General features: G+C 42.6%; 1 protein-coding gene across 6 annotated transcripts in view; it reads left to right on the forward strand.

The window, feature by feature from the left end:
* The window catches only part of CUX1 (cut like homeobox 1), a 538,811-nt gene that overhangs the window by 287,511 nt on the left and 237,425 nt on the right, over positions 1-13,875 (forward strand). For all 6 annotated transcript variants that reach the window (XM_070735185.1, XM_070735186.1, XM_070735184.1 and 3 more), the window contains exons 7-8: positions 2,795-2,871; positions 6,033-6,099. In XM_070735185.1, the coding sequence (XP_070591286.1) occupies positions 2,795-2,871; positions 6,033-6,099 (144 nt within the window). The remainder of the gene's footprint in view (positions 1-2,794; positions 2,872-6,032; positions 6,100-13,875) is intronic.

Genomic DNA, 13,875 nt, shown 5'->3' on the forward strand with positions numbered 1-13,875 from the left:
CCATTAAGGTTTCTTGTTGAACTCCTGTGAGAGATGGGTGGCACATTGAGGTGGCCTCATAATAAAGGCCAAATGATGTGGAGTTTCTACACAGTAAATCTGGTGGAACATTTTGAAAGCTAGGAGTTAAGTGCGAACAATGCCTCTGGACTGGCTCTGCTTTTGGTTGTTCAGAGCAACCCAATTTTGAAAAGGGAAGAACTCTCCAGTATAGATCAGTGCAACTTTTTCAGATGCAGGGCTCGTTGCACTGACTGGCATGCTAAAGGCTGAATGCCCAATGCCAGAACAAAGAAGTGGGCAGAATGGGCACAAAAACTGAACATTACTTAAACTTTGGATAGAACACAATGGAATATAATTCAATATAAGTACACGAAAATTGCAATTTTCCACTTCTGCCTTATTAAAATTTAAAATTTCAATGAGGTGCTCTAGGAGAGTAACCAAAACATTTTGAACACATTATGTCTCAGGCTATGCACATTTCTTCTAATACCCAGGGGTCATTTCTGTGGGCCTTTTGTCCCTTTGGTTCACTTCTTCCCCAAGGATTTCTCATGAAAAGGGGGGACATGATCGAAACATTTAAATATATTAAAGGGTTAAATAAGGTCCAGGAGGGAAGTGTTTTTAATAGGAAAGTGAACACAAGAACAAGGGGACACAATCTGAAGTTAGTTGGGGGAAAGATCAAAAGCAACATGAGAAAATATTATTTTACTGAAAGATTAGTAGATCCTTGGAACAAACTTCCAGCAGATGTGGTTGGTAAATCCACAGTAACTGAATTTAAACATGCCTGGGATAAACATATATCCATCCTAAGATAAAACACAGGAAATAGTATAAGGGCAGAGTAGATGGACCATGAGGTCTTTTTCTGCCGTCAGACTTCTATGTTTCTATGAGAGTCTTTTACAGAAGCAGTGAGAAAATATGCTAGTGTGGGCTTTCATGATGGCATGAATGATGTAGGCATGACTATATGGGCTTAAAGGCCATCACCTATTATTATTATTATTATTATTATTATTATTATTATTATTAATTAGATTTGTATGCCGCCCCTCTCTGAAGACTCAGGGCGGCTAACAACAGTAAAAAAGACAATGTAAACAAATCTAATATTAAAAAACAATCTAAAAAACCCCAATTTAAAAAAAACACTCATACATACAAACAAACCATGTATAAATTCTATAAGCCTAGGGGGAAGGGAAATTTTAATCCCCCATGCCTGGTGACAGAGGTGGGTTTTAAGGAGCTTGCGAAAGGCAAGGAGGGTGGGGGCAACTCTGATATCTGGGGGGAGCTGGTTCCAGAGGGTCGGGGCCGCCACAGAGAAGGCTCTTCTCCTGGGTCCCGCCAAACAACATTGCTTAGTCGACGGGACCCGGAGAAGGCCAACTCTGTGGGACCTAACCGGTCGCTGGGATTCATGCGGCAGAAGGCGGTCCCGGAGATAATCTGGTCCAATGCCATGAAGGGCTTTATAGGTCATAACCAACACTTTGAATTGTGACCGGAAATTGATCGGCAACCAATGCAGACTGCGGAGTGTTGGTGTAACATGGGCATACCTTGGGAAGCCCATGATTGCTCTCGCAGCTGCATTCTGCACGATCTGAAGTTTTCGAACACTATTCTTCTAGACTGCATCTATTTACCCCAAAAGCTCATCACTGCTCCAAAAGAACATGGTAAAGTATACTCAGAGAAGATAGCTTGTTATTGGAAAGCAAAAAAATTGTGTCCCACAATGCACACAAAATTCTTAAGTTCCATCCAAAGGTTCTCTTCTCTCAACCAAGGCAGGGGTGTCAAAAACGGGATGATACATCATATCGTGATATATCATAACTTTAGCCCCTTTGCTAAACCAGGGATTGGCGTGGCCAGCACATGGTGCATTTGGCCGTGGGCTGCACATTGAACTAAGGCAGTGTTTCTCAAATAGTGGGACTGGGGGGGGGGAACGGAGCGATGCCAGGGGGGCACATGTGGCCCCAGGGAATATGCCTGGTCCCTCTCAATTGATTCCCCTAACCAAAAACAGGCTCCACTGAGTTCTGTGGGACATATTCCCAGGTAAGTGGGTAGTGCAGCCTTCCCCAGACAATAGTTTGCAGCTTATAATAAGTAAAATATAATAAATCTTAACATTAATATACTCCCCCCAGAAATTAGAATTGCCCCCACCCTCCTTGCCTTTCGTGAGCTACTTAAAACCCACCTCTGCCGCCAGGCATGGGGAATTGAGATACTCTTTCCCTCTAGGCCCTTACAATTGTATGCATGGTATGTCTGTATGTATGTTTGGTTTTTTATATTAATGGGTTTTTAATCGTTTTTAGTATTGGACTATTATTGTACGCTGTTATATGATTGCTGTTAGCCGGCCCGAGTCTTCGGAGAGGGGCGGCATATAAATCCAGTAAGTAAGTAAGGAAGGAAGGAAGGAAGGAAGGAAAGAAAGAAAGAAAGAAAGAAAGAAAGAAAGAAAGAAAGAAAGAAAGAAAGAAAGAAAGAAAGAAAGAAAGGCCAAATTGGAGAATTGGGGTGGGGGGGCGTGAAATGTTTACTTCTTCCTGGGGGGACATAACAGAAAATAATTGAGAAGTACTGAACTAAGGGATTTATGTTTCCCTGTTAGGAGGATTCCTTTGTGGTATCTCCATGTGTGACACTGGGTTTATTATTTATTCTAAATACGCCCACACACACCAATGTATCCTACAAGAATTGAGCATATTTTCAGTTTCTTGGTGTTAATGTAGTTCTCTGTTTACAGAATGTTGCAAGAGACGCAAATATCAACGGCCTCAAAGCTGGAGGAAGCGGAACACAAACTGCAGACGTTACAAACAGGTTGGCTGGTTTCCCCCCTTCTGTGACTGATAACAATGGATAAAAATAAGGGAGTGGGTAGGCTTGGAAATTCATCCATGCAAGGGCTGCTTCAACTTTTCAGCCTGAAGCATCCGTAATGCTAATACATATTGGAACTGGTATAGAAACTGGTTGATCAACGCTCATTAAAGGTAAAAAAATAATAATGAGATAAATGTCATATTCTAAAATCATTCTTTTTTAAAATCTAAGGGGAAGAATTCAAATGAGGAATTGGGGATGAGAGCATTTGGACCCACAGCACATTGATGATGATGATTATTATTATTATTATTATTATTATTATTATTATTATTATTCATTGGATTTGTATGCCGCCCCTCTCCGCAGACTCGGGGCGGCTAACAACAATGATAAAAAACAACATGTAACAATCCAATTTAATAAAACAACTAAAAACCCTTATTATAAAAACCAAACATACACACAAACATACCATACATAACTTGTAATGGCCATGGGGAAGGAATATCCTAACTCCCCCATGCCTGGCGACAAAGGTGGGTCTTGAGTAATTTGCGAAAGACAAGGAGGGTGGGGGCCATTCTAATCTCTGGGGGGAGTTGATTCCAGAGAGCCGGGGCCACCACAGAGAAGGCTCTTCCCCTGGGGCCCGCCAAACGACATTGTTTGGTCGACGGGACCTGGAGAAGGCCAACTCTGTGGGACCTTATCGGCCGCTGGGATTCGTGCGGTAGAAGGCGGTTCCAGATGTATTCTGGCCCAGTGCCATGTAGGGCTTTAAAGGTCATTACCAACACTTTGAATTGTGACTGGAAAACGATCTTATCTTTAAGGCATGACTTAAGAACGGTTAAGAACTATTCCCCAGCAAAACTGACTAGGGAATTCTGGGAATTGAAGTTTGTTCATTTTCAAGTTGCCAAGCTTGAAGAGACGTTACTGTAGATTTTAACAGGGATGCTCATCAACATTTCTAGCTACTGCACATGAACTAGCAAACTTTCTGAGCAGCTGACGCAGCCCATCAATTTGATGGAATGAAAGTAGTTCAAAGGTTTAGGCCAGAGCTGTCAAACTGCCGGCCCGTGGGCTGGATGCATCACCCCACAGGTGGGTTCCTACCAGTGCGCCCCAGTCCAGTAGTGGCCCACCAATTGTGTAATTTGTACACGACAGCTCTTGTGCTGTCTTTCCCGGTCCATGGGCGGTGCCTTACTTTTTTTTTTTTACTAATTTTCAGCAGTTTTTGCTTCTGTGCATGCGCAGAAGCAAAATTATTGAAGGGATTCTTGTTCGCGCATGATTTCTGGTTATTTTCTGCTTCTGTGCATGCGCGGAAGCAAAATTGCGCAATGACACGCTCGCACACGTGCAGTTTTTGTTGATTTGTTTGCTTCTGCACACACACGTGCAGAAGCAAAATCTCGCAAGAAATGTTGAGATGCGCACGCAACGCACTGATAGAAAAGAGCAACCTACTGCTGCATCACATGCTGGTCATGCCCACACCTGGTTTAGCAAAGGGGGGGGATCCCAATACGTCATGTGATGCCACCGTGACATGAGTTTGACACCCCTGGTCTAGGCCATAAACATCGTTCAGACAACTTGACCTGTCTTTTGCAGAATGGAATGCGTTCTCTTTTCTGCATTCCCAACCAAAATCTTCATGTATGCTAATTTTAGGGCCAAAGATGAATGTGTTAAAATAATGTGTGTTTGCATTGCATCCGATATATGGAAAGACTATAATATTAGGAAATTATCCCCGCATCAGCAAACACGTAATGTGTGAATGTCCCTTCCGTAGCAGCAAATATAAATTGCTTAGTAATATAATGGTGGTCTCAGCACCACCATTATATTACTGAGCCCTTGAGATCCTTGGAGCCATTAATGGCTTCAGGTGGAGAGAGATGCCTTTAACGGTATCTGTCTCATCTCAAGGTCACAGAGAAGCTTGGAATGAGGTGAAGAATATCTCTGACTTTGCCCTCAGTAGCTGTAGAAGGATTTTTCATTCGCAAAAGAAATGGATGCCTTTTCGCCAACTCATCCTTTTCTATCAGGGCTTGTTTCCAGCTTATCGCCTTATGCTCACCTGCCAGAGCTGCTCTTCCGTCTCTCCACTTCTTTCCCACTTGAAGTGAACAGTGCAGTCAGGTGGTAGGGAAAGCAAGTAGGATGCTTGGCTGCATAGCTAGAGGTATAACAAGCAGGAAGAGGGAGATTGTGATCCCCTTATATAGAGCGCTGGTGAGACCACATTTGGAATACTGTGTTCAGTTCTGGAGACCTCACCTACAAAAAGATATTGACAAAATTGAACGGGTCCAAAGACGGGCTACAAGAATGGTGGAAGATCTTAAGCATAAAACGTATCAGGAAAGACTTAATGAACTCAATCCGTATAGTCTGGAGGACAGAAGGAAAAGGGGGACATGATTGAAATATTTAAATATGTCAAAGGGTTAAATAAGGTCCAGGAGGGAAGTGTTTTTAATAGGAAAGTGAACACAAGAACAAGGGGACACAATCTGAAGTTAGTTGGGGGAAAGATCAAAAGCAACGTGAGAAAATATTATTTTACTGAAAGAGTAGTAGAACCTTGGAACAAACTTCCAGCAGACGTGGTAGATAAATCCACAGTAACTGAATTTAAACATGCCTGGGATAAACATATATCCATTGTAAGATAAAATACAGGAAATAGTATAAGGGCAGACTACATGGACCATGAGGTCTTTTTCTGCCGTCACTCTTCTATGTTTCTATGTTTCTAAGTTGAAACAGGTCCCTGGATAACTCAGCAAAGGGTTCAAGTCACAAGAGCCCATCTATAAATGGCATGCAGCCTCACTAGATGAAGCAGAAGAAAAATCTAGAAACTTTTCACCATTTGCGGAAAAGAATGGCGATCGATTTGGGTTCTTTGCGCGTCTCTGTCTATTTTCTAAAGAAAAGAATTTGAAAATGCTTTTAAGCATTGTTTTTCTGCAATGTGATTTTGTTTGGTCAGGGAGAAGGCTTAATGTAAGGTGACTTTTCAGAAAGAGAACAGTTCATAGCTCAGTAGTATTTGAGGAGCTGCTGCTGCTTTTTTTTTTAAAAAAAAAACCCTAAACATTTCTTTTTTTTTCTTCTCCATCTTTTAGCCTTGGAAAAAACACAGACAGAATTATTTGACCTGAAGACAAAATACGATGAGGAAATGACCGCAAAGTAAGATCTTTCAACTCCTCTTCAGTACATGTGACTTGTGTTAAGCTTCTTCCGCCTCTGAGGACAAGGATAAATACAGAGAGCCCTTGAGTCGCAGCGGTAATCGGACCTGGGATTTCTGTCGCTAAATGATGTCATAAAGCCTGACTTTATGTGATTGCACTGTTTAGCGATAGTAATCCTGGCACTCCCCATTGCTGTTCTTAGCGAGATTCCACTTGTCATTGGTCAAGGATCTATTTGAATTCCAGACTTGGTTCATCCCAGCCCTGAGAATCAGGGTGTTTTGTTTTGTTTTTTCAATTCTTGGAGTTGAAGTCCATGTATCTTAAAATTGCCATGGTTAAAAAGCATGATCTATACACAATTTATTTATTTATTTTATTTATTTATTTATTGTTAGAGTTGAAAGGGACCATGCAGGTCATCAAGTCCAACCCCCTGCCTGAGCAGGAATCCTAAAGCACCCCAGCCAGGTGGCAGTCCAATCTCCTCTTGAAAGTGTCCAGAGTTGGGGAGTTCACCACCTCCGCAGGCAGGTTGTTCCACTGGTTGATTGCTCTGACCGTCAGGAAGTCCTTCCTTACATTTTAGGTTGAATCTCTCCTTGGTCAGCTTCCAGCCGTTGTTCCTCGTCCGACCCTCTGGTGCTCTGGAGAATAGAGTGGCCCCCTCCTCTCTATGGCAACCCCTCATATACCTGTATACAGCTATCATGTCCCCTCTGGCCCTCCTTTTCTCTAGGCTATCCATGCCCAGTTCCCGCAATCTCTCTTCGTAAGTCTTGGTTTCAAGTCCCCTAATCATTTTGGTTGCTCTTTTCTGCACCTTCTCCAGAGTTTCAGTGTCTCTTTTGAAGTGTGGTGACCAGAACTGGATGCAGTACTCCAGATGTGGTCTGACCAGGGCGTAGTAGCATGGTATTAATACTTCCCTGGTCTTGGAGTGTATCCCCCTGTTGATGCAGTTTACGTATTTTTTTATTTCATTTGATTTGATTTGATTTGATTTGATTTGATTGAACTAACTTATATGCCGCCCCTCTCCGTGGACTCGGGGCAGCTCGCAATATTTTGATAAAAAGATACGATATATAAAACATTTCTAAGCCAATTAATAGAATAGTTAATTTAAATCTTGTTCTGATTGAGTGTCTGGAGGGAAAACATGGGTAACGTCACCGAAATGTTTTTCCCTAGAACAGTAATGGTGAATCTTTTTTCCCATGGGTGCCAAAAGTGCGTACACGTGGACTTTTGTGCATGCGCGGTGCCCACACCCATAATTCAATGTCTGGGAAGGGTGAAAACAGCCTCCCCCTCCCCCTGGAGGCCCTCTGGAAGCTAGAAATGGCCCATTTCCCAACTTCTGATGGGCCCAGAAGACCCATTTTTCACCGTCTCTAGGCTCTAGAGCGGTGGTTCTCAACCCTTCTAATGCCGCGACCCCTTGATACAATTCCTCACGTTGCGGTGACCCCTAACCATAAGTCTAGTGCCAATTCTCCCAACAGAGCTTTAAGCTGATTGGCAGGAAGGTCAGAGGGACACCCCCACTGTAAATGCATGATTGGTCGGATTGTAAAAAATTGTTCCCGCTGATGTGGCAACCACTCGGAGAACCGTTACAAAGTTTCTGTAAAACAGGTGGCAGCCAAAACAGCTAACCCGGTTGGGCTATTTCCGGGGCCCGTTTTTATTTCCCCCTGACCTTTGAGTTAACAGTTCTCCCAGGAAGGCACTTCAGTCCAGCTCTATATGTGCTTACCGATTTGCTTGTTGAGACCAGCCTTTCCTAATGTGCTGGGTGACGACTCAAATCAATGCACGTATGAGAGAGAGAGTGAGTGATGAGACCTATTCCCCGGCACATCTGGAGGTTTACACCATTCGTAGCCACTATGTCTCTCCATCTGCCAGCCTTCAATAAAAGAAAAATTGATTGTGGTTTTAATTCTTGAGTGCATAATGAGTCTGGGGTAAAATTGTGTTTGGGGCTGGACTTGCATAATGGAGAGTGTATTAGAGTCGTCAGCGGTTGAAGGATGCTGTTCCCTTTCGGGGGGGGGGGTGTTTGTCAGAAATTGAGCAGACAGGTTCTTCAACGAGAGGAACAAAAGAAGCAGCTATCCTCCCGAAAGGACAGCTGCAACAGCAAAATGCCTTCATTTCTATGGAGCCCATGCAATGCAATGACATCAGGCCTACGTTAAACTCTTCTAAGAATCCTTTGCAGCATATAAGTATTTGGAAAGTATTCTTGGAAATGTTGCAAATGAGGATTGCACACTGGCCTTTTGTCAGCTGCAGGAATGAGAAGCTGATACAGTAGTGATTTTATCCCTTTTAAAAATGTTTTTTTTATAGGATCACTTCCAGTTTTGGAATTGGTGTTCCGAACAGTTCTAGGACAATCCATTCCCCATTGTGAGATTTGAAATTTAAACCAAAGGGGGGAGGGGGGGTAGAGAGTATACAATGGCAAAGGGCTGGGCTGTTTTCTTAAATTGTTGTTTTACTATCCAGATATAAAACTGCCAGGATTTTGAGGATATGTTTTTTTCCAGGGACATTTAAAGATGCTTTATTTCAGTTTTGTGAGCACCCTAAGGTGAAAAGCAGAATAGAAACTCTGAACTCTAGCAGTGCTGTTGGGGAGAAATTTTTCTAAAATGAAAATGACGGTGATGAGTTTAACCGTGTGCAGTTTAGAAATTTTGAGGCGCACAATTTATAAGCCCCCAAACATTGGATATGATTCCAAGAAGCCTAAGCTGTAGACTAGTAATTTTAATGTGCTCAGGATGAAAAATCAATAAGCAGTATTAAGCCATATTTAATTTTTACGTTCTGCGCTCATTCACCCACTTATGATCCACCACTATGGTCTCTGATCCCAAGCAGCTCTCAGCTAAAACATAGTTACCTGTGTCTGTTTATATATGGTATATATCAGGGGTGAAATCTATTTTGCTACTGGTCTGGGAGTGCGTGCGCCGTCATGTCCAATTTTTGATCACTGCACATGCACAGAAGGCTTTGCGCATGCGCAGAAGGTAAAACCAGGAAGTAACTGACATCTGGGCTGGTGGGTAGAGTCTCATGCTGCTGCCGCTGCCGGTTTTCTGAACCACGCACCACCGTCATTAATGCATGCCAGACAGAACCAAAAGGATGATGATGATGATGATTATTATTATTATTATTATTATTATTAAATAATAATTATTAATAATTATTAATAATAATAATTTATTAGATTTTTATTCCGCCCCTCTCCGAAGACTCTGGGCGGCTCACAACAATAATAAAAACAATGTTACAGTGGAACAAATCTAATATTAAAAGAGAAAAAAACATGTAAAACTCTATCATTTAAAACCAAACAACACATACATACCAAACATTTTATTTTTATTTATTTTATTTTTATTTATTAATAGAGTTGAAAGGGACCGTTAGGTCATCGAGTCCAACCCCCTGCCTGAGCAGGAAACCCTACAGCACCCCAGCCAAATGGAAGTCCAATCTCCTCTTGAAGGTGTCCAGAGTTGGGGAGTTCACCACCTCCCCTGGCAGGCAGTTCCATTGGTTGATCGCTCTGACCGTCAGGAAGTTCTTCCTTATTTCCAGGTTGAATCTCTCTTTGGTCAGCTTCCAACCATTGTTCCTCGTCCGGCCCTCTGGTGCCCTGGGGAATAAAGAGACCCCCTCCTCACCGTGGCAACCCCTCAAGTATCTGTAAACTGCTATCATGTCCCCTCTAGACCTTCTTTTTTCTAGGCTGTCCATGCCCAGTTCTCTCAATCTTTCTTCGTAAGTCTTGGTTTCGAGTCCCCTAATCATTTTGGTTGCTCTTTTTTGCACCTTCTCCAGAGTTTCGGTGTCTTTTTTGTAGTGAGGTGACCAGAATTGGATGCAGTACTCCAGGTGGGGTCTGACCAGGGCATAGTAGAGTGGTATTAGTACTTCCCTGGTCTTGGAGCGTATTCCTCTGTTGATGCAGTTTAGGATTGAGTTGGCTTTTTTGGCTGCTGCTGCACATTGCTGACTCATGTTTAGTATAAAGTATAAAAGCCTGGGGAAGATGTCTCAGTTCCCCCATGCCTAGCGATATAGGTGGGTCTTGAGTAGCTTACGAAAGACAAGGAGGGTGGGGGCAGTTCTAATCTCCGGGGGGAGTTGATTCCAGAGGCTCTTCCCCTGGGGCCCGCCAAACAACATTGTTTAGTCGACAGGACCTGGAGAAGGCCCACTCTGTGGGACCTTATTGGTCGTTGGGATTATTATTATTATTATTATTATTATTATTATTATTATCATCATCATCATCATCATCATCATCAGCTCTGGAACATTAGAATTGAAACAGACAGGCACCCAAATTTAACAATTGTTGATAAGAAAATTGTTTTTCTTTGTTTTCTTATTTTTTTAAAAAAATATTTTTTTAATTTAAAAATTTGATAATTGTTTTTTTATTTAAAAAAAAGACCCCAAAATAATTATAGATAGTGTATGTGGCAGTAGAGAAAGAACTGGAGAAGATAACAAAATACAAAGACCTGCAAATAGAACGACTGTGGCAAAAGAAAGCAAAGACAGAGCTGATACTAATAGACTCCTTGGGTGCAGTCCAGAAGTGGGATTTAGCAGGTTCTGACCAGTTCTGAAGAACCGGTAGTGGAAATTTTGAGTAGTTTGGAGAACCAATAAATACAAGCTCAAACTGGCCCTGCCTCCATCTATTCTCTGCTTCCCAAATCCCAGGGGATTTGGCTGTAACCTTCCCCTGTCATGCCCACCACGCCACGCCCACAGAACCAGTAGTAAAAAAAGCTAAATCCCACCACTGGTGCAGCCCCAAAACAACTGGAGCATTTTTGGCATTGATAAAATCACCATTGATTAATTACAAAAGGCAACTTTACTTGGACTAACTTATATTTATTTATTTATTTTATTTATTATTTAGATTTGTATGCCGTCCCTCTCCGCAGACTCGGGGCGGCTCACAGCAAAATACAGCAATTCATGACAAATCCAAATATAATTTAAAATATTTAAAAAGATTTAAAAAGAACCCCATTTTACTAACAAACACACACACACACAAACATACCATGCATATATTGTACATGCCCGGGGGAGGTGTTTAAGTTCCCCCATGCCTGACAGCCAAGGTGGGTTTTAAGGAGTTTACGGAAGGCAGGGAGAGTAGGGGCAGTTCTAATCTCTGGGGGGAGTTGGTTCCAGAGAGTTGGGGCCGCCACAGAGAAGGCTCTTCCCCTGGGGCCCGCCAACCGACATTGTTTAGTTGACGGGACCCGGAGAAGGCCCACTCTGTGGGACCTAATCGGTCTCTGGGATTCGTGCCATTTAATACCCTCAAACAAAATATCTGCTTATCCCAGGTCCTTGTCCCAAATTCAGTCTCAACATCTGGCTGCCTGCATGGCAGACCAGTAATAATACTTTTGGTATCTTTGTTGATATACACTAGCAATTAAGATTTTTGCCGTTGTGCTAGGCCTTTGACCTTTTTAATTCCCAATTATGTTGAACATGTTTGGGTTTTTTTAAAATCCCTTATTCAGTAAACCAATTCATGGCCTAAATATGCAATATTAACTGCTTACTCGAAATTAATCTCCTGCTGCTGCTCTTTATGACGATTGTACACTGAGCTTTTTTGTTATCATTTCACCCTACCTGTGAACAAACTCTCGCAAGCCGCCCTCCCGTCTCTAGAAATGAAGGTGTTAATGGTCAAAATAGAAATGGCTTTCCAGCATGTCAGCTGGGTTCCCAGAAGCTGAAATCGACAAGACGCCATCAGTAAAGTTTTCCATGTGTAGGCTTGAAATAAAATGTAATTAGGGCTTTATGTGCAGAACAAGGGTCCATTGATGACTACAGCTGCTCTTTGTTTTCTTCTGTCACTGAGTGTGGGAGGTAAAAAAAAGTGGCCCTCTTCATGTTTATTAATGCAGGATTCCTGAGACAAATGGCAAGCACAGTTTCATGTTTGTTGGAACATGGAGGGGCTTGCCAAAACAGTTGTGCAAGAGAATTTCAAGGTTTTCAGATTGCGGCTGCTCCTGAATTTAAAAAAAATCAGATGGTGGAGCTGTATGTTTCCATACCGGAGGCAAGCTGAGCAAGAGAAAGAGGTAGCAGAAAAGATGACTGTTTAGAGCAGTGCTTGGACTTCAACTCTCAGAATGCTGCCTGGGGAATTCTGGGAGTTGAAGTCCATACATCTTCAAGTGGCCAAAGGTCCAAGGTTGAGAAACACTGGCTTAAAGGAATCGAGAGTGAGAAGGAGAGTTGGCACAAAATTGAGTGGACCAGGAGAGATATGGCTGATTTGATTTCCAGACAATGGACGGAGAAGGGGCAGAGGTGCTCAACTGGCAATCAGTTTTGCAGGCAGAAAAATCCAGGTTTAACCTTGACACCCCAAAAGGTAATTGAGAAAGGCCATTATTTGCAGCACATACTTAGCCACGTACAGGGGTGCGTTCCATAAGTAATGCAATTATTTTTTTGAAAGTAATTTATTGAACAGATTTGCACAAACACTTAAAATTCTTCAAAGTACTGTCCTTGGGCCTCTACACATTTTTTCCAACAACTCTGCCATGACCAGTACACGCCCTGGAAGGCGTCTTCGGACCTCTCGCAAGGTCTTCGTCACAGCTGATTAGATCTCTTCTATGGATGAAAAATGCGCCTTGCCACAACGCGCTACAAGTCTGCGAGTTCCTGGCCAAACACCAGGTGCCAACACTTCCCCATCCCCACCCCAGTCCTGACGTCGCCCCAGCAGACTTCTTTTTGTTCCCAGCCCTGAAAGGAATCCGTTTTTCGTCCATAGAAGAGATCCAATCAACCGTGACAAAGACCTTGCGAGAGGTCCCTGGAGATGCCTTCCAGGGTGCATGCCGGTCATGGCAGAGTCGCTGGAAAAAATGTGTAGAGGCCCAAGGACAGTACTTTGAAGAATTTTAAGTGTTTGTGCAAATCTGTTCAATAAATTACTTTTTTAAAAAATAATTGCATTACTTTTGGAACACACCCTGTAGACCTCAACTTGCAACCACAATTGAGCCAAAAATTTCTGTCGCTAAATGACACATTTTTAAAGTGAATTTTGCCCCATTTTACATTCTTTCAGGCCACACAGTTGTTATGTGAATAACTGCAGTTGTTAAGTTGGTAACATAGATGTTAAGTGAATCTGGCTTTCCCAGATGTTTGTCAGAAGGTCACAAAATAGCAACAGCATTTAGACTTACATACCGCTTCATGTTGCTTTTACAGCCCTCTCTAAGTGGTTTACAGAATTAGCATATTGCCCCCAACAATCTGGGTCCTCATTTTACCCACCTCGGAAGGATGGAAGGCTGAGTCAACCTTGAGCCGGTGGTGAGATTTGAACTGCTGAACTAAAGCTAGCAGTTAGTTGAGGTATCCTGCAGTGCTGCACTCTAACCACTGTGCCACCCCGGCTCTCTAGGAGATCACCATGACCCTTGAACACTGCAACCGTCATAAATATGAACCAGTTGCCAAGTATCTGAAGTTTGATCATGTGACCGTGGGAATGCCACAATAGTCATAAGTAGGAATAATGGTCATAATTCACTTTTTCAGTGCCTTTGACTTTGACTGCAAAGTTTTCTGAACGGCAGCCATTCAGTTACAAACCCTGCAGGTTAAGGATGATCAACATACATGAAAACCATTCATTACTCCTGTCTGCACTTATTCT

This window comes from Erythrolamprus reginae, chromosome 1, assembly GCF_031021105.1.
Source record: "Erythrolamprus reginae isolate rEryReg1 chromosome 1, rEryReg1.hap1, whole genome shotgun sequence".
Taxonomy (NCBI): Eukaryota; Metazoa; Chordata; class Lepidosauria; order Squamata; family Dipsadidae; genus Erythrolamprus; species Erythrolamprus reginae.